Source organism: Danio rerio, chromosome 14 (genome assembly GCF_052040795.2).
Source record: "Danio rerio strain M-AB ecotype USA chromosome 14, GRCz13ab, whole genome shotgun sequence".
NCBI lineage: Eukaryota > Metazoa > Chordata > Actinopteri > Cypriniformes > Danionidae > Danio > Danio rerio.
Window position 1 is genome coordinate 35,339,624 of NC_141034.1, and position 22,801 is coordinate 35,362,424.

The 22,801-nt window shown below is 35.8% G+C and overlaps 1 protein-coding gene across 2 annotated transcripts in view; it reads right to left on the reverse strand.

Annotated features, from left to right (window-relative positions):
- gpc3 (glypican 3) overlaps nt 1–22,801 on the reverse strand; it is a 296,476-nt gene that overhangs the window by 1,871 nt on the left and 271,804 nt on the right. The window contains exon 8 of one of the 2 annotated variants that reach the window (XR_015506644.1): nt 14–4,952. Coding sequence is in view for 1 of the 2 variants with exons in the window: in NM_001305618.1 (NP_001292547.1) it covers nt 4,777–4,952 (176 nt within the window). In the remaining variant the exon portion in view is untranslated. Of the gene's footprint in view, nt 1–13; nt 4,953–22,801 lie in introns of those variants that run through there. The other variant, NM_001305618.1, reaches the window with a different exon arrangement.

Sequence of the window (22,801 nt, forward strand, 5' to 3'; positions counted from 1 at the left end):
TATAGAAATTTACCGCAAATTAAAATTTCCGTTAAGTTTTTTTAATTTAATGTTTTGTAATTTTACGGTAAATTTCTGTGATTTTATGGCCATTATTTTACGTTGTCTTTCCAAACAATCTGTTATTAATTACTCACCCTCATGTTGTTCTAATCCTCTTAGACCTTTGTTCATCTTCAGAACTCAAATTAATATATTTTTGATAATATCTAAGAGCTCTCTGACCCTCAAAAGACAGCAAGAGTCCCGGGAGGTTCTAAAAGGAACCAAAAACTTGGTCAAAATAAAGCTTGAGTAGTTCAACTGTAGTCATACGAAGCTCCAAGAACACTTTTGTGCACCAAAACAAAACTGTAAAAACAACTATGTTTGTCAGTGTGATCTATATCAAATATCAAATGCTTGGCGCGGTGGCTCAGTGGTTAGCATTATGGCCTCACAGCAAGAAGGCTGCTGGTTCGAGTCCCAGCTGGGCCAGTTGCTGTTTCTTAGTGGAGTTTGCATGCTCTTCTTGTGTTTGTGCAGGTTTCCTCAAGTGCTCTGGTTTCCTCAAAAGTCCAAAGACGTGAATTGAGTTAAACAAAAATTGGTTGTAATGTAAGAGAGTGTGTGTGAATGCGAAAGTGTGTGAGTGTTTTCCAGTACTGGGTTGCAGCTGGAAGGGCATCGGCTGTGTAAAACATATGCTGGAATAGTTAGCGAATAGTTAACCCCTGATAAATAGGGGACTAAGCCGAAGGAAAATGAATGAATAAATAAGATGATTGGATGTTGCACTGCAAGTACATAAAATATCCCTCATGGACAAACAAAGATCTAGTTCAATCAGAAGTTGACAAGATTGCTCAAACAATCAGTACTTTGAAAAACCCAATGTTTACATTCTAGGAAGTCAAACCGCTAATAAATTTAGATAGCTGTCTGTAATGGGAGAGGAGACACCAGCAAACAAACAAATAAACAAATACTTTGAGTTTAAGTGCTTTGCAATAATATAATTACAGAAAATCCACTTAAAAAGAGCTTAAGTCCTACAGACTTGCAGGACTCAGTGAACCCTTCCAGTTTGGGTTCGAACACAATGAAGCTGATTCTTTCACGTTGTTTAAAGTGCTCCTTCACACTTAACAGCTGACGACATGCCTAAGAGCACTGTACAGAGATCAGTCAGGAATTACGTCACAGGTTATGAAAGGAAAACAGTGGGCATTTGTAAACACTAGCTCTCCCACTCAAAAATCACAGCTTTAGCCCTTTGTACATGATGATTTTCACAAAGAAGAAAACCTTTAATAGGTAGTTCACCGAAGAATGATCATTCTGTCATTAATTACTCGCCGTCATGTTGTTTCAAATCCTAAAACATTTTCATTCATCTGCAGAACACAAATGAAGATATTTGTAATGAGGTTTTGGTCCGTCCAGCTTACACAACTAGCATTTCAAGGCTCAGAAAGATAGCAAAGACATAAATGCGAGTCAAGTGGTTCAACGTTAATTTTAAGAGGCAACATAACACTTTTTGTGCAAGAAACCCCACCAAATTAATACAATTACCTAACAAATTCTTCATTTCCTCCCTAATCTCTGACCCAAGCTTAGGAGAGCAATAAAAAGAATATGTTTAGCATGTTTATTACAAATATCTTTATTTGTGTTGCGCACATTACTGAAAAGGTTTGGAATAATACGAGGAAGAATTTTCATTTTTGGATGAACCGCCTTAAAGTCCTGTTCACATCAAGAATAGTAACTATAACAATGCCTATACAGCTCTAAAAACTATTTGCCCACACAACAAATAGAAGGATAGATGTCAAAAACATGTTTATTCTAGCTAATGAACAATAAAAGATTTATAGCCAATCAGAATTAATCCTTTATTTGACCATATGCTTGATTATTGTGGATGTCAAGAAATCAGCCTGAGACTTTCCGGTGAACTGTGATGTCATTCTGTACTCGCTGTGTTTAAGGTCTGAGTTGTTGGAAATCAATGCCTGATTGAGTCAGTTTAAAGTGGGTCACACAACGAACAAGAAACACTGCATAAAATCGCATTGTGTTGTGTCAACATTTAAGATATGTATATTTATTTGACTGCAGTATTTTATATTGTACAAGACAGTTCAGTGCTCAAGTGTTGCTTCTCGTGGTGCTTTCAATTTACTTTTCATCTCGTTTAACTAAATGAATGCTTAGGTCTGTTTAACTGACCATATTCTGATTATAAACCAGATTATAAACCTGATCATAGAATAAAAAGTGCTGATAGTCACACATTCACCGGAAGTTTCACACCTTTAAGTTTAAAAACATTTTTTTTTTTTAATTTCTGACTCCAAAAGTTCTGAACAATCAGCGTAAAAATAATATTTGCTACTTGTTCAAATGACCTATCTATAATGAGCTGATTTAACAGAATTCTTAAGGTTCAATTGTTTTATGTTCAATCTACTTAAATTTGTAAAAAGAATTAAGTAAACTTAATCGATTTGTGTTAGGACAGCATGAAGCATTTGTGTGGAACCCAGCATTTTTACAGTGTGGTCTGATTTCTATTCAAATGATTCTATTAAGTCAAAAAGTTCTATTCCTAATATTTCATTCTTTTTGGTTAATCAAACAGATTCTGATTAATCAATATGTGACCTCAGACCACAAAACCAGTCAAAGGGGTAAACATCATGTAATAGCTGAATAAATAAGCTTTTCATTGAGGTGTGTATGGGTTGTATATGGCTTATAGTACATGTATATGACATACAACTACTTAAAAATCTAAAATCTGATGGTTCAAAATAATCAAAATACTGACAAGTTCTTAATAAAAATTGATAATCAAAAATTAAGTTTTGATATTTACAGTTGGGAATTTAAAAAATGTCTTCACGGAACTTTACTTAATATTGTACTGATATTTGACATAAAACAAAACTGTATCATTTGAACTCATACAATGTAAATTTGGCAACAAATATATAGACCATTTCAATGTGGTCATGTCATCGCCAACCTGATTTGACCAAGTAGGACATTAACATCCTGGAACAACATTCCAATCAGAATACTTAAAATGAAGGGATGTGTTTACCGTTTAGGCTTACGGTTAGGTTAATGCACTTCTACATGATTGTTATCCAACTATTATTCCCCTCTGATTTTGGGAATAATTTACAGTTTTGTTTGGGTTTAGGGGTAGGGAACAAGTATGGATTACATTTTGGAACAAAAATGATGTTCCAGAAACAACATAGATGTTAATCCAGGATCACCATGTCATTGACTCATGAACATTTCCTGCTTGTTGTCAATCTATTTCATAACTGTACCAAGAGGCAATTCAATAAATCAAAACAGCTGTCATGATATTGTTTATCAATATGTGGACCTTTTTGGATTCGCAGGAGCTATGGAAAATAAAACAATGTAAAACAAAATATGTTAGGACCATAGTTATTGTTTACATCCCTCAAAATGGTCTATTCATGCAACATAAGATTGATTACGGGGTCCAGAGTCACATATTTTTTTGTTAAATCCTAAAAAATAAATCATTCCTTAAGCGACAGATGTCACTGGCCCATGAACATTTGCTGATTGTTGTCAAACTAATCCATAACTGTAACAAGAGGTCATTTAATCATAACTCATTGCTAAAACAGCTATCATAACATTATTATCAATATGTGGACATTTTTGGATTCTCAAAACCCACAGAAAGTATTAAAATGTAAAACAGGAAATACGTTAGGACCCTTGTTGTTGTTTACATCCCTCAAAATGGTCTAATCATGCAACAGGATTAATTTTGGGGTCCAGAGTCAATTTTTTTTAATATCCTAAAAAAATAAGTCATTCTTTTTGAGCGACAGATGACAAAACTCAATGTGTGGGCGATAACATATTTAACGTTACAGTTATCATTTTTGACATGAACAAGACTTACCTCTCCTTTAATGCAAATGCTACAGCGACCTGCGAAAGGGAGGGCGGAAATTAGGAAGTGTTGAGGGTGTCGAATTAAGAGGACACTTTAATCACATGATTATAATACAAGAAACGAGGGAATGACAGAAAAAGCAAGAGAGATAATGAGTGACGGAATCAAAGAGCGATTATAAAATACCGCAATTTCTGAAAAGGGAAAGTCAGCATTCTAATAAAACCGTTTAAAAGCGCTTTTCCTGTAAATGAACTGCAGCTGGGTCGAGTGTTTCACAACGACATGCCGAAGCCTTGATGTCCTCCACTCCAAGGGTCATTTACTGCTCAGGAAATGAGTGGTCGAGGAGAAGCTCAATCCAGTGTATGCATGAGAGACGCTCGAGCTTCAACATCTTCTCAGTCTCTGTCAGTCACGCTTCCTTCTCCTTAAGTGTGCCCATTCACTCACAAAAGCTGAGCCTCTTTGTCTTTTTAAAAAGCGATTTAGCTCCTTTTCCTCCAGAAGGCTTTGGCCTTTGTGTAAAACTGCATGTGTATAGCGGAGGGGAGGCGATGCTCAATGTAAAACACATGGCTGTTGTGTGGCATCCGAGCACAGAGGGAAACAACATGATTTCTGTATGTAGAAATAATGCTGGTCATGCGGTTGGAGAATGAGTTTTCAGTTTAAGCGTTTCGATGATCCTCACAAAAATATAGAAAATAAGAGGTTCATATAGTAAGACTTGAGGCTGAGAAGAGGAAACATTCTTATCCTTGGCCAAAAAGTCGTGGTGCTTTATGTACATATGGGCATCAGTAGCGTTTCTGGATTTGAAGAAGAATTAATCACTGAAGACCCAGTGTTATGAAGATGATGATGGTGATGGTGAAGATGAAGGCTGCAGTAGGAACATGTGCTGCTCCAGGTATTGATGATCCACCGTGTGCGTCTGTGGCCAGTCTGGGGGTCAGGAGCAACTCGTGGAGGGTCAAGTCGTCAATTGCCAAGTTGTCCGCCAAATCTTAAAGACAAAGACAAAAAAAAAAACAAAGAGGGAAAGAAAAAAATTATATGGATGGACACAAAGAACATATTTACAATGTAATTTGGAAAAGTTCCATATAGATGAACCAGATAAATATTTAAATAATGAATCCAACTGTAGTCTGATGGCTTAATCAATGCTTCTTTTTATGATAATTATTTTTAAAGATTTAACAGTACCATCAGTTTACACATTTTAACATCCTTTTAACACCCCCTTTCACCTCCCCTCCCCATCAGCGGCAGTTGCAGTAATTAGATGTTGCTATCCTAAATCCAGTAAATACAGATATATAATATAAACTGAATAAATAAAAAAGCACACATAGAGAAAATATAACTAGTAAAAATAAATAAATAAATAAAATAATAATGCAATAATAATAATAATCAAATAAGATAAATATAACTGTGCGTCTCACCACAGTGACCTTATTCTTTTTACAAAAATGCCAAATAATATCCCCCTATATGTATTTTTTTCATATGCTGCCACCTTCCCCTATTCTGTAACCCATTCTTGAAATGATGGTGGACCTGCTGAATGCCATTCTCTCAAAATGATTTGTCTTCAATCATTATACTTATTTGAATTCACACCAGAACCCAACAAGTTAATGAATGTTACTTAAGGACTTTGCTCTTTTTAGTGAATCAAACACATTCTGAAGAATCCTTGTAGTCTGATTTCTAAATAAATGCCTCTAAAGAGCCTGTTCATATGATTAAATCAAAGACATACTGCAACCAAGTGTAGTTTAATTCCTAAATGAATGACTCTTTGAAGTCATGAATGAAGTCTTTCGGAAAAGTTCCATATAGATGACTGCCTCCTTATAATTCATTTATAGTTAGTGAATCAAATACATTTTAAATAATGAATCAAATACAATCTGAGCCCCTACTGAACAATCAATGTTGTCTGATTACTAAATGAATGACTCTAAAGAGTCTGTTCATATGATAAATCAAAGACATTTTGCATAACCAAGTGTAGTTTGATTCCTTAAAATCACTCTTAATGTTTTGGCTCTTTTTTAGTGAATCAAACCCATTTACAAAAATGTGTGAAGCCAGAATCCTGAACAAATTACTCTAGTGAGTCAATTCATTGAATAAATTAAAGACTTACATCACAAATAATTGCAGTCTGATTAGACAAATGACCCAGAGTCAGTCATTTGTATTGAATCAAATTATGTTAAGAAAATAATCTGCAACCTTAATTAACACAATCCGTAAAGTCAGTGTGATTCCTGAATGACTCTATTGAGCCTGTTATTTTTACTAAAGCAAACAAATGCAGTACAACAAGTACAGAATCCTAAACAAATGACTCTAACAAGTCAGTTATTTTAAGAGAATTAAACACACTTCAAACAATAAGTAGTAGTTTTGATTCCATAAATGAATAATTCTTATTAGCCTGTTTATTGTGATTTCTGAACAAATGAAGAAATCTAATTAGTGAATGACACATATCCTAAACACTCAGTAAACTGTCTGCTTTCTGAACTAACTAACTAACTAACTAACTAACTAACTAACTAACTAACTAACTAACTAACTAACTAACTAACTAACTAACTAACTAACTAAAGAATGAACTAAAGAACAAACAAACTAACTAACTAACTAACTAACTAACTAACTAACTAACTAACTAACTAACTAACTAACTAACTAACTAACTAACTAACTAACTAACTAAAAAATGAACTAAAGAACAAACAAACTAACTAACTAACTGACTGACTGACTGATTAACTGACTGACTAACTAACTAACTAACTAACTAACTAACTAACTAACTAACTAACTAACTAACTAACTAAAGAATGAACTAAAGAACAAACCAAATAACTAACTAACTGACTGACTGACTGACTGATTAACTGACTAACTAACTAACTAACTAACTAACTAACTAACTAACTAACTAACTAACTAACTAACTAACTAACTAACTAACTAACTAACTAACTAACTAACTAAAGAACAAACTAACTAACTAACTAACTAACTAACTAAAGAATGAACTAAAGAACAAACCAAATAACTAACTAACCGACTGACTGACTGACTGATTAACTGACTAACTAACTAACTAACTAACTAACTAACTAACTAACTAACTAACTAACTAACTAACTAACTAACGAACTAACTAACGAACTAACTAACTAACTAACTAACTAACTAACTAACTAACTAACTAACTAACTAACTAAAGAATGAACTAACTAACTAACTAAAGAATGAACTAAAGAACAAACAAACTAACTAACTAACTGACTGACTAACTAACAAACGAACGAAAAAACTAACTAACTAACTAACAAACAAACTAACTAACTAACTAACTAACTAACTAACTAACTAACTAACTAAAAAATGAACTAAAGAACAAACAAACTAACTAACTAACTGACTGACTGACTGATTAACTGACTAACTAACTAACTAACTAACTAACTAACTAACTAACTAACTAACTAACTAACTAACTAACTAACTAACTAACTAAAGAACAAACTAACTAACTAACTAACTAACTAACTAAAGAATGAACTAAAGAACAAACAAACTAACTAACTAACTGACTGACTGACTGACTGATTAACTGACTAACTAACTAACTAACTAACTAACTAACTAACTAACTAACTAACTAACTAACTAACTAACTAAAGTATGAACTAAAGAACTAACTAACTAACTAAAGAATGAACTAAAGAACAAACAAACTAACTAACTAACTGACTGACTAACTAACAAACAAACGAAAAAACTAACTAACAAACTAACTAACTAACTAACTAACTAACTAACTAACTAACTAAAGAATGAACTAACTAACTAACTAAAGAATGAACTAAAGAACAAACAAACTAACTAACTAACTGACTGACTAACTAACAAACGAACGAAAAAACTAACTAACTAACTAACAAACAAACTAACTAACTAACTAACTAACTAACTAACTAACTAAAAAATGAACTAAAGAACAAACAAACTAACTAACTAACTGACTGACTGACTGATTAACTGACTAACTAACTAACTAACTAACTAACTAACTAACTAACTAACTAACTAACTAACTAACTAACTAACTAACTAACTAAAGAACAAACTAACTAACTAACTAACTAACTAACTAAAGAATGAACTAAAGAACAAACAAACTAACTAACTAACTGACTGACTGACTGACTGATTAACTGACTAACTAACTAACTAACTAACTAACTAACTAACTAACTAACTAACTAACTAACTAAAGTATGAACTAAAGAACTAACTAACTAACTAAAGAATGAACTAAAGAACAAACAAACTAACTAACTAACTGACTGACTAACTAACAAACAAACGAAAAAACTAACTAACAAACTAACTAACTAACTAACAAACTAACTAACTAACTAACTGACTGACTGACTGACTGACTGATTAACTGACTAACTAACTAACTAACTAACTAACTAACTAACTAACTAACTAACTAACTAACTAACTAACTAACTAACTAACTAACTAACTAACTAACTAACTAACTAACTAACTAAAGTATGAACTAAAGAACTAACTAACTAACTAAAGAATGAACTAAAGAACAAACAAACTAACTAACTGACTGACTAACTAACAAATGAACGAAAAAACTAACTAACTAACTAACTAACTGACTAACTAACTAACTAACTAACTACTTAAAAAATGAGCTAAAGAACTAACTAACTAACTAACTAAAGAATGAACTAAAGAACAAACAAACTAACTAACTAACTGACTGACTGACTAACTAACTGACTAACTAGCTAACGAACGAACAAACAAACAAACAAACAAACAAACAAACAAACAAACAAACAAACAAACTAACTAACTAACTAACTAACTAACTAACTAACTAACTAACTAACTAACATCAAAATCATTAATCAATTCCTTTTTATTTGATCTGTTTTGTGTGTTTTCTGGAAAACAGTACTTGCTCAACTGCAGAATCTGTTTAAAATGTTCAACAATTATAATTATTATTATATATGAATCTACTTTTTTTCACATGTTCGCACCCCTTGATTATAACATGCACCTTTCCAGTTATTTTGGCGTCACATGTTCGCTTACTCAATCTGAAAATCTATACTTTCATTGTCTAATGAACCAGTTATTAGTTTTGTTCACGTCACTTGTCTTACTGTGGTAAGTCAGGAATAAGACAGCATTCCACCATTTAACAATACTTTTTCTTCAAGAAACTAAAACATCCGTTCGCTTATCTCAGAATCTACAGATGAGGTGTACTGTCTGGGAAGTCAGCCACGGAAGAGACAGAACTATGAGGTGAAAATGATGAAAAAGGAAAGAGGATATCAGTAATAAAGGCAAGCATGGAGAGGCATGCCAGCTATGTGTCCCCTGTGTAGTGTCCCTCTAAGCTGAGGAGAATCGTATTCGTTCAGCACATACACACACACAGACGAGCTATCACATGTATACACACATGCTCCTCTGCCTTATATAGCACATACCTCAAATTCCTGCTTTTAGACTGAAGGAACTCTACTAATCAGAAAACATATACAGAAAACAGAGACAATTTATGATTTAAACCCCATTCGCAACAATCATAAAAACTATTTTGACAATAATCCCAAATGATTTTGTCTCAGCTGATAACCAATAAATGCATTGGCAGCCAGTCAGAATCAATCTTCAATTAAAATGAAGAAATATAAGAAAACAGACTAAACAGAACAAATGCATAACAGAATGAGAGAAGTATTTTTAACCCACTGTATGTATACAGATGAAAAACACACCATAACTGAACATGTCAAGAGCAGCTTGTGTTTATAATATACTGATTACCTCAATCAGTTTGCTCAACACAGTACTTGTACATTTTGAAGACAGTTGGATCTCAGTTCACCTTTAAGGGCTCTATTTTAACAATCTAGGCTCAAAGTCTAAAGCGCATGGGGCAAAATAATTAAGGGCGTGTCCGAATCCACTTTTGCCATTTTAAGAAGGGAAAAATAAGGTTTGCGTCCTGGCGCATGGTCTAACAGGAATGTGCATATTTTCTTAATGAGATAAGCTGCGGTCACACTGGGCTTTTCCTCCCATAGACTTTCATTCATAAGCTTGCAAAGCGTCAGACCGGACAGAAATTTAAAACATAAAGCAATCGCTCGCTTTTTCAAATGTCTAATAAGCTGGTTTAATCCTGCCCCTTTTCGCAGTGCCACACAACAGAATATCACATGCTCAAACTCTAATGTGACCGAAGCTTTATGGGTGTGTTTTGAGCATAACGTGCATTAAACCAATCAGAGTCTCATCTCTTATTCCCTTTAAGAATCAGTTGCGTCGCGCCATGCCGTATTTGCTTTTTACATGGCGAACTTTGTAAGTTGAAAAACTGAACACTTCACTAGCAGGAAAACATTTAAATAGACCATCTGCAGTGTGAGGATAAAGAACGAGCCTCCTTCATTCAGCCTCTTTACTTTTGTGGATAAGGAAACAGTGTTGTACACACTCCACTAAAGACATTGGTTAGCCTACACATATAATTTGGCTTGTTAAGCGCAAATATTTATTTCAAAGATTTGTTTCAAAACTATTTCTTGAACAATAATAATGAAGTGTGGTCAAAAAGCTGAGTTATATCCAAACACTCCTATTCTTATGCCCCATATGGTGATGCTTATACATCTCCAAAACCTGACAAGTGGAAAAATCTAAACTTGCTTTAATTAAAGAAAATATGAATAAACATATAATAATTCATTTATTCATTCATTCATTTTCTTGTCTGCTTAATTCCTTTATTAATCCGGGGTCGCCACAGCGGAATAAACCGCTAACTTATCCAGCACGTTTTTACGCAGCGGAAGCCCTTCCAGCCACAACCTATCTCTGGAAAACATCCACAAGCACACATTCACACACACACTCATACACTAAGGACAATTTAGCCTACCCAATTCACCTGAACCGCATGTCTTTGGACTGTTGGGGAAACCGGAGCACCCGGAGGAAACCCACGCAAACGCAGGGAGAACATGCAAACTCCACACAGAAACGCCAACTGTGCCGAGGCTCGAACCAGCGGCCCAGCAAACTTCTTGCTGTGAGATGACAGCACTACCTACTGTGCCACTATGTCGCCATAATAAATAATACTGCTAATAATAATAATGTTATACAAATTGTCATGAATAAACTGAAAAAGCCCCCCCGACATGAAGAAGGCATCTTAGGGAGAGGTTTTTATATTTATGTAAAAAATAATAGTTATTGTAACATTTTAATCCTTTATTTTTTCATTTGTAAAGATATTTGTGTACTGGTGTCCTTCCTGAGTGTGTCAAGCAATGTGTAAGCGTTTGGACCTGCATAGGCCCATAACTAATGTGCTCTGCGCTAGACTTTAGACCAGTTTTTAGTTGGTCAATGGGGCAGTCTATTTCAATACCTCAAAATAGCAACACGCCAACAATGTGCCTTAAACTTTTTAGACAAGCACACCCATAAGTCCACAAAGTGGCTCAAATGGATTTGGTATTTAAACAATGTGACGCAAAATGTGAAAATTAGGGTTGTGCTGGTCTTAAAATAAAAACAAATCACTGCATATACAACTTGCGCTTTAATGAGCCAAGTGTATGATAGGGCCCTTTATTTTTAATCCTGTTCTGGCTTAGAAAATTCAGTTCTAAGACTGAAATTGACAACCAGGTTTACAAAAGAAATTAACTAAAAAACCTAAATCAACAATTACTCAATATATAAAAAAATGTTTGGGATAAACAGAACATTATACCTATATTGATCGTCATTTGCACAAAATTTATGGCCACATTTAAAATACAACAGTGAATCCCCTCAATTAGTTGTTAACAGTTGTATGGACATAAATCCTGAAATTGTTGTAAGCCATAATTTCAGAATTTATGAAACCAAGTTCTGGTGTCTTTGGTAGTTGTTATTTACTATTTTCTACCTAAGAAAGGTGATTTAAATTCAACCACTGCTGATAGAGGTGTCATATTTTATTTATGTTTTGAAGGCTGCTTTACAGACTCTAGATTTTTGTCAAGTCCATTTATATATTATACGAAATGCCTGGTATCTTTGAGCTTTAGGGAGTTAATAACAAAAGCAAGCATTATTTCTCGCTGAAGGTAATAATAGATTTTTCTGCAAGATCTGGCAATACCAATAAGTCAAGGTCTATGTTCACAAATAGTATTAAGATTTTGTCAATCTGATCACAAGTAAACAACGCTAAGTAGAGGTATGAAAGGGTATAAAAGGTTTTGAGCTTGTCCACTTTCGACCACGTCAGGAGGTGGTCAACAACACATTCTACTGGATTGCTATTGTTGTGTGGACATACACATTGTGTTTAAATGCAGCCTCTGAAGACCACCTTCTTTCTCTCTGTCTGCTAGGCTCAATTATAAACTCAGTAGGACATGCTGGAGAGAAAGATTTAAAGTTTGTTGTTAATGGTTTTGCAATAGAGTCAAGAAAATGTATAAAATATAATGTTCTCCTTCTAGTCCCGATATGTTTAATCTTTTTCTCCATGCAAAAATAATCTAGCTATAATAATACAGTTCTGTAAAATGTGACTTATTTCTCAAAAACTTTGTAATGTATGTGGTGGATGGTCAATCGTTTTGCGTGATCAATTCCTGATCCTTTGCATAATGACTGTTTCCAAAAACACTGATATAATTACATTCACTGTTCTAAAATATTTGTTAAACAAATTGAATAAAAGCAAAAACAGATTTACATATTAAAACTGTAAAACATAATAAAATATGTATTAGGACTTCATCAGAAATATTCACTCACTACCCTTAGTCCCTGATCTACCACAGGCCGCCACAGCCACAACCCAGCACTGAGAAACCCCCATACCCTCCACTACAGACATTTTTGTTTACCCAATTCACCTATACTGCATATCTTTGGGGGAAACTGGAGCACCAATGAACTCACACAACCATGGGCAAAACAGGCATTTTATGTTTCAAAAAAGATGCACCACAATGCCTTTTTGTTGACAAGAAAAAAGTGCAGTGTGCAAGGCAATGCCTGAATCAGATGCGTATTGTGCGTGAGTCTTGCTGTTGATACTGGTATAATTTTATTATTTAATAATATTGCTATATTCAAGACATGTGAAGTCATACAGCTCTGGGTAACTCAAAACACTAACCGCTAGTCTCTCCTCTGTCTTTAAAAGTCTCTGTAGTCATCTTGAAAACACAAACACTGCTGTCACCTAAACGGAACACCCGCCTCTGCTTTTATTTGATTAGAGAACGAAAAAGATGCGACTGATGAAACACGCTTTTTCCACTCAGAGTTTACTTTTTTAACTGCAAGGCTCATAAGCAGCATGCAAAACGCTTGCGGCCGTTAGTACATCATTCAAGAGATGCACCTCTGAATGCAAAAATTGTGTTCAATGTGATCAGGGCCTTATACTGCAGATGTGAATGGTAATGTGAACTGTAATGACTCTTTTGTCCACTTGTGATTTCGCTGATGATAGCACATCTTTACACCAGGTGTGAAGAGGGCCCTTACTTGCTGTCATTTCGTGTCCCATGGAAAAAGCAGAGAGAGACATTTACTGTAGATGCTCAGTTTGGTTACTGTGTACAATTTTTATAAATACGATTTGTAACCACCTGCACCTGTGTGCGATTAATTGCTTAACTATAAATTTACATGGCATGGCGATAGTGGGCACTTGATCCTGTGTGTATGCTAATATTCTCTGCCTTCTGAATTAAATAGTCTGGAAAGACAAGATTCTGATCCACTTTACTAAGATCAAATGCCATACTAATACCCTCTATCCCAGCGTTTCACGTTGCCTTCTTCATTTGAAGGGGATTTCATCCCACGAGGAGGAAGTCCACCATTTGGGCCAGCGGCTGTGTAGTGGTGGGATCAACAGGAAGGCATGCGGCTTAATTAATTCTAGGGCCTGAACTCAGCATGCCAGCCAGTGAGAACCAGGCTGAGTGTAGGAAAAAAAATATGGAGGCCCTCTCTCAGGGGGTCCCCTGGATGCCCGGGGGCCCATTTCAGCACAGTCGACTTTAAAACAGAGGAAGGAGGCAAATAAATAAAGCCTCGGCGCTGAAACCTCCTCGAGATTTCTGTGCAATTACGACAGAGCTTGAACGCGCGCCAGTGAACAATTAACTTCTTCTTTCCCTCCATCCACTGACAAGCTAGCGGTTAGACATTCCAATGCCCCTGAAAGGCCGATTTTTCATTGTGACAGCGGCACACTGTACCACTAGTCCAATTAAAGCCGAGGTGTAACTCAATCCTGCTTTTATATACACTACACCCTAAATCAGACGAGGCATGTTCTTATGCACTGGCAGGAAAGTGAGGAACGTGTGTGTGTAAAGTTATTGTTTGAGAGGTGCGAGTCACTAAAATCCCAAATGTTCATAAAAAAAAAAGGGGACGAGGGTCCAGTTGAGGAAACCAAAAGAAACGAGTGCAAAGTGCAAGTAACCCAACTCCACAATGAGACTAATAATATCCTTATATAATGAGCCGTGAACACTTGTGAACATTGGTGTACTGTAACACATTAGTGTTTACTTTTATAAGCACATTACTTATTGACATCAAATATGAATTTTACCAGAGTATATTTATTTTGGGAAACTTAAAAAGCAAATTGTTTTGAAATAATTCAGAAACGTAACAGTCATATTAGATTTGTGAACAAGCTGATTCTTTTGTGTTATTTATTAATTGAAGAGCTAATCTCCAGGTATTGAGTCACTGATTCAAATGATCTGGTCAGAGTGACTCTCGACTTAACAATTCACTGATTCAAATGATCTGGTAAATGTGACTCTCGAGTTAACGATTCACTGAATCAAATGATCTGGTCAGAGTGACTCTTCAGTTAATGATTCACTGATTCAAATGATCTGGTCAGAGTGACTCTTCAGTTAATGATTCACTGATTCAAATGATCTGGTCATAGTGACTCTCCAGTTAATGATTCACTGATTCAAATTATTTAGTCAGAGTGAGTCTCCAGTTAAAAACGTACTGATTCAAATGATCTAGTCAGAGTGACTTTTAAGTTACCAGGTGCGTTTGACTTCATGCAGCGCTGTGCAGAACAATTGAAATCTGTCTTAAAGAGGTGCATGTCGGTTAGAAATTTTGTCCAGATTGATGCTGTGCCAACGCCACGTGACTGTCACATGTGGCATCAAAGTGCTGTGACAGCGCTCAGAGATCAGACGACTAATTCAGCCAGTGCAACATCCGAAGAGCGACTGCCTGAGCTCTGATGACGACACCGATAATACACGATTGGCCGAGTTCACCGCATGACAACAACCACATGTGTTTCGGGTTTATTATTAGACAAATTTCATCTCATAAATTTAAAAAATAAACAATTTACTTTTTATGCCATCTCTATCTTGAACACATCATGCTTATAAAAAGACTACAGATATTTTACTGCAGTAATTATCTTTTGTTAAATAATGTTCTTGATGACTAGATGGATTTATTCAGCCTTTTTTTAGACTACTGATTTCAGCTAAACAATTTAAATGATATATTTTAGTAAATAACCAAAATATTAACTCAAATAAGTCTTACAGACTTGTAACGAAATAATCATCATTGATCCTGACACCCCTTTAAAGATTTCCTAACAAATTAAGTAACATTTTTTGATTAAATATAAAAATATATGATTAATAAATATTTTATTTCCTGTCAAGCTGTTTATGCAGATATCTTAAAAGTGACATTGATGTACCTGGCTCTTTTTGGTAAATTTCTACTTAAAGTTTAGCTCATTTATTTTTCTCCTTTTGCTCAATCTTTTTGGATTAAAGTGCTCTTTAAAAAATGCTTTCATTATCCAAATTAATCCTGTTTGTAGATATTTATTTCCTTTTTATGTGTCCTCTCGTTTTCCCCTTATTTATCATGCATTCCTTATTTAGGCTACTTAAATATAATGAACAATTCCCTTATTGTTTTAAAATGAACTATAGTTTGTAGAGACTGTATTTTGATTTATTTGTACTGTATATCTTTGGTTGTTATTTCAATAAATAGATTTATAAATGCAGCAACTTTGGGCCCGCGAACTGTCCGGATTGATGGCTCCATTTTCAACTTTGCCCCCGCCTGCGTTCGGTTAAATTTGTTGATTATCGGCTGCAGTCATGCTTCATGTCGAACACACCTAACAATTAACTGATTCAAATGATTTGGTCAGAGCGAGTCACCAGTTAATTACTGATTCAAATGATCTGGTTGGAGTGAGTCTCCAGTTAAAAACTTACTGATTCAAATAATGTAGTCAGAGTGACTCTCCAGGTAAAAATGTACTAATTCAAATGAACTGGTGTGACTCTCAAGTTAACGATTCACTGATTTAAATGATCCAGTCAGAGTGAGTCTCAAGCTAAAAAAAAATGTGATGATTCAAATTATCTGGTCAGAATGACTCTCAAGTTATCGATTCACTGATTAACATGATTCAGTCAGAGTTAGTATCAAGCTAAAAAAATTTAATGATTCAAATGATCTGGTTAGAGAAGTTCTCCAGTCAGTGATTCACAGATTCAAATGATCTGAAAGTCTCTCAGTCAATTTACAGGTCTGACTCAAAATGAGCCATGCATTCAATTATGCATTAACTTAATCAGCTGTAAAAAAGTTGAACTGTTTAAGCATGAAAAGCCTGATATGGTGGACATGTCCATGTCTGTGTATCAATCAAAACTGAAAATAACACAAATAAATGGCCATTAATCTTCCTTGCTGCTGTAACACATGCTGTAACAGATATAAAACCAGTGTGTTTGCATGTTTCTTAATAAAATGTCAATACATTATGCCTTGCCGATTATCATATTTTGTGTTCACATTTGTTAGCACAGAACATTTCTATATATATGGCTATATGGGGTATTTAGTTATAGGCTAACTGTACTTTCAAGTACTTGCTTTGTGTACGTCCTCCACCAGTGTTTGTGCATGATAACATGAGTGACAGGATAAACAGGACTGTTGAAATTCCAGTGGACTCAATTTTAGATCTGATATCTACTCAATGGCAATTAGCGGGATGAAAATTTGGAGGCTGGCATGCTAAATTTAGCAAACAGACAGTCAATGAATGAACATGAGTTAGTCCGACCAATAGTACAGAGGCTGGCAAAGGCTATCAGTTTTCAGCAGTATCGGTCTCGAGGGGTCTCCACCATGCAAATGCAGCTTTATCACAAACTTACGGGCTCCAGTTACGACACCGGTCAAAGGTCAACAGTCCGCCATTGATTGGTAATGGTGAGCTTGGAGCAGCTTAATGCCCGCAGAGCAGTACATCACAGGCACAGCAAACAGGAACACAGAAACACGTTTAAATGTTTATTGGAGTCCTCCACCGTAAGAAAAAGACCATATAGCTGACTTCTTTAGAGCACTAGTATGTTTCAAGACCTGGTTAAAGAAGATTTATAAGCTCTCAGTGTTTGAAGAGAGGCAATGAGAGTGTTTAGGAGCCTCACACTATATGTTTTGCTCTCTAAACTCAAGAGGACAATCTTTCCTCCTCGAAGAAACTTTATAAGGCTATACACAAGCTACAAACAGACCTGTGTTTTGTTAACTGTGCCACTGTAAATACAGGTCACTCTCTATTCATTTAGAGATTTTTAACTATTTAACATTATATTTTAAAATCTTTTGGATATTAAATTAATTTTAATATTTATTTTATGTTTTAAAATTAGCTTTGGAGACAAAAACTTAAACAAAAACTGATTTATCTCCTTTTTTTCTGAAATTAGGCATGGAATTTTAAAAGTTTTCAAGGTATAGCATGGTTTCAGAGATTATTTTGTAAATTAATAACTTCCGGAACAAAACCAGGAAATAAAAGTCTCCATGACCGATGTCCACCACACAATGTCAGTTTTCCCGGAACATGACATCATTAAATGGTGGTAGCACAAAAAAAAAAGAGCATCACATTTCTGAACAATCTTTAATAATTTTGTGCCATATAATGTTATAGATCAGTCATGGATAATAAAAACATGTAGCTACAAACATACATCCGATGAACAATCACTATTCTGTTCACTTCAATATTATTGTGAAGTGAAAAAAATGATTAAATGACTCAAATCAATCTTCAAGAAGAGCCCACAGTTAACTCTTCTGTCATGTTTTCTGGCTGACTTGAGATTGCTTTCCTTTGGTCTCCCGCTTTCCTGATCCATAAGCACAGTTTCATATTCACAATGCCATTAATTATTTCAGCTGCTCACTGCGCGCAAAACAATAGCCACCAACCAATGAGAATGATTGTAAACAAAAAAAGCACATTAGCTTAAAATATTGTTGAGGACCAAGAAACATGATTTGTGTAGTCAATTAAGCACTGCGCGGTTTGGAAGGGTTTGGAAGATTTTAAGGTTTGGAAGGTTTTAAAACCGCCAAAATTTTATGTTACACCCTTCCTATGGTATATGTAAGATTTTTTTATTTACGTTTTTTTAGTTTTTAAGGGCAACAGTATCTCCAGCAGAAAAGATATCCAAAAATGTCATTTTAAATCGTAAAGAAATCTGCATTTTTAAAACTAATAAAGACAGCAGAAGTCACTGATTTATTTGAATTATTTATCCTGACATGTTTACTGTTGTTTGCATGTTCTCTCTTTGTTGGCGTGGGATTAATTGGGATGCTCCAGTTTTCCCCACAGTCCAAACACATGCGGTATAGGTGAGTAGAATAAACTAAATTAGCCGTATGTATGAGTGTGAATAAGTGTGTATGGATGTTTCCCAGTACTGTGTTGCAGCTGGAAGGGCAACCATAAAAAACCTACGCAAACACGGGAAGAACGTGAAAAATACACACAGAAATCCAAACTGGTCCAGTTGGGACTTAAACCAGTGACCTTCTTGCTGAGACGTGACAGCGCTAACCACTGAGCCACCATGCCACCCTTAATATTGACATCAAACTGTTTATTTCCATTTTTTTATGCCCAACATTTTGGCGATAAGCATCTGTTTCCTTTATATCGTAATATCTTTCAAGAAACGATATTGATGTGAAACATTTGGAAATTGAAATCTCTCATTTGACACCTGCACAGCGCAAAATGTGCTTTATTGGTTCCAGGCACTGCATTTAAATCACCATAATCGCTCATAAAGCCAAGTCGGTAGCACAGTCTAATGATATTTAGTGATTTATAATAAAGTGCCTTTATACACTTAGGCTGCTAGGAAAACCAAAAGGATATCTGGGAAGATTCACGATCAGATGGCTGCATCATGTCTGGTATCTAAAGGACATTAATGCTGAAGGAATGCACATTTTTGTCCTTCTGTATGTTTTCATAACCCCGTTTGCAGCAACGTAAAGCAGCATTGGCCACTTTCATAAGCAGCACCTGTGTTTAGAGACCGACATTCCGTCTACTTATCTAGTCCTGACGAACACCTGTATGGCGGATGGGAGCTCCAGAATAAACACGGCAACTGTATGTCCAGGTGGAGGTCTGTCTGAGAGCTGGCAGAGATCCTGCGCTGTCAGATGAACTGCTTTTCAAATCTGCTTCAATCTCTCTAAAGAGCTATTAGGTTTTGATGAATGTTCTGTTCAGAGGCTGTATACATTGTTAACTATGTAGGCCAGACTGATGAGAGGAATATGTTCCTTTCCTAAGCGTTTCACCTTTTTTATTCATCAGAGACTGGAGCTTAAAATATGTGTGTACGTTAGTGCCAAATTAGCTCTGAGTTTAGAAATCGAGTTGTATGTTACATTTAATGAAGGAAATGTGACTGTGTTTGCCATGTGTTGTGGCTGGTTGCCAGGTGCTGGTGGTTCCCAGGGACTTACTACAGGCCCTAGTACACTCACACCACAGTTGTTTTCATCTTTGTTTAGGGGTAAAAAAGGAAATACATTTGCAGTGGTGCACTTTGTGGACATTCCAATGCCATCAACAAAGCCACACCTACTTATTAAGCAAACACACCAGGAACCACTAAAAGTTTAAAGGTGTTTACTAGAAGCAGATCATTTATCTAAAAAAATATTCACATTGCCAAGCTGATTGTAACTTTGGTTCGGACTTTTGTTGGAAATGACGTCACATCAGTTTGTTCTTTGATTTTGCTTGAACATTGACAATAACCACTCACCAGCCACTTTATAAGGTACACCTTACTAGTACAGGGCTGGACCCCATTTTGCCTTCAGAACTGCCTTAATTCTTCGTGGCACAGATTCAACAAGGTACTGGAGATTTTGGTCCATATTGACATAATAGCATCACGCAGTTGCTGCAGATTTGTCGGCTGCACATCCATGATGAGAATCTCCCTTTCCACCACATCAAAAGCTGCTCTACTGGATTGAGATCTGCTGACTGGAGGCCATTTGAGTACATTTAACTCATTGTCATGTTCTAGAAACCAGTCTGAGATGATTTGCGCTTTATGAAACGGTGTGTTATCCTGCTGGTAGTAGCTATCAGAAGATGGGTACACTGTGGTCATAAAGAAATGGTCTGAACCTTTGGTACAAGGCACGATGGATCCATGCTTTCATGTTGTTGATGCCAAATTCTGATCCTACTATCCGAATGTCGGAGCAGAAATCGAGACTCATCAGACCAGGCAACGTTTTTCCAGTCTTCTATTGTCCGATTTTGGTGAGCCTGTGTGAATTGTAGCCTTAGTTTCTTGTTCTTAGCAGACAGGAGTGGCTTTTAGTGTGGTTTTCTGCTGCTGTAGCCCATCCGCCTCAAGGTTGGACGTGTTGTGAGTTCAGAGATGCTCTTCTGCATACTTCAGTTGTAACAAGTGGTTATTTGACTTACTGTTGTCTTTCTATAAGCTCAAACTAGTTTTTGTGCCAACAGAACTGCAGCTCACTGGATATTTTCTCTCTTTTTTGACCATTCTATTCAATGCTAGAGAGGGTTGTGCGTGAAAATCCCAGAAGATCAGCAGTTTCTGAAATACTTAAACCAGCCCGCCTGGCACTAACAACCATGCCATGTTCAAAGTCACTTAAATCACCTTTCTTCCCCATTCTGATGCTCTGTTTGAACTGCAGCAGATCATCTTGACCATGTATACATGCCTAAATGCATTGAGTTGCTGTCATGTGATTGCCTGATGAGAAATTTGCTTTAATGAGCCAGTGCCGGTGAGTGTATATTTTGGCTTTAAGCTGTTGTCAGTGGGTTCTGGTTGGTTGCAAGGGGGTTTCTAGGGTACTTCTGGGGTCTAGAGTCTGATTCTTAGTTGTCTTTTTTTTTTAAATCAAAGATTCCACAAAAACATTAAGCATTACTGTTTTCAACATTGGTAAAATAATTCATGCATCTTGGGTATCAAATGAGCATATCAGAATGATTTCTGAAAGGTCATATGACACTAAAGGCTATGGTCGGTAGTACAGCAAAAAAAAGGGAAAAAAAAGAATTTAATTTAAATAAAATATTTCTACATATATTAAATACAGCTATTTAAAAGTTGTGAAGACATGTCAGTTTTGCAGTTAATGCAATCAATGTAATCTTGCTGAGCAGAAAAGACTTCTTTCAGAAACATTTAAAAATCATGCAGACCCCAACATTAAGCACATACTATCCTTAAACAAATGTAAGACCATGAGTGAACATTCTCATAAGGCAGATTCACACTACACAGATGTACACCAGTCTGAGTGTGTTGGATCAGTGTGTTACCCCTGTCAACCTCTGTTGCTGTTGGTCAGAGTTTGTTTTCACCCAACTAATCATGTTCAATCAGCGCTCGTTGGATCGTAAAACGTTTGAGCAATGTGATATGATTTTCCAACAAACTCTGACTTAAAGTGATAGTTCACCTAAAAATGAAAATGTACTCATTATTTACTCTCTCTCAAGTGGTTTTAAAACTTTTTATGACTTCCTTTCTTCTGTTAAACACAAAAGAGAAGAATTATGCTGAAAACTTGTAACCATTGACTTCCATAGTAGGAAAAGACAAATACTATGAAAGTCAATGGTTACAGGTTTTGAGCGTTTTTAAATATATCTTCTTTTGTGTCTCTAACAGAAGAAACTCATGATGGATTGAATGAAGTAAAGGACGGATAAATGATGACAGAATCCTTTTAATTTGACCAGATAGACTTCACTTAAATATTTTTATCAATTAATTAATGATTTAAGTACTATTACAACTGTTATTGTAGTGTGAAGATGAGTAATTTTTTCACAACATTCTAAATACAATGGCCCACTTGTTTGTTTGTTGGCATTTGTCTGTGCGGTGTGAACTGGCCTATATGTAGTGTCTGAGGCTGATGCTGCTGCTGCTGTTGCTGCTGGCTCTGGCGAGGACAGAGGGAGGAATGTGAGCGTATGTCTCCACACCCATCACCCCAACCACAGGCCCACTCCAGCAGCTGGCCAAGAAAAACTAGCCAGCCGTGAGGAGGCCCAGACACTTACAGAGCACCGAGACACAGCTAAAGCACATCCAGACACAACTATACGGAGACTGCTACTGCACACGGAGCAAAGCTAACGCTGCGGTATGTTGTTTGTCTTTTGTACTGGCTTGAAATATGCTTGGGATATCAATAAGAAGAAATACCCTTACTAACATAGAAGATGGCAAACCACACTTTGATTATAGGGATAGTTCACCCAGAAATTTAAATTCGGACATCATTTAGTCAACCTGT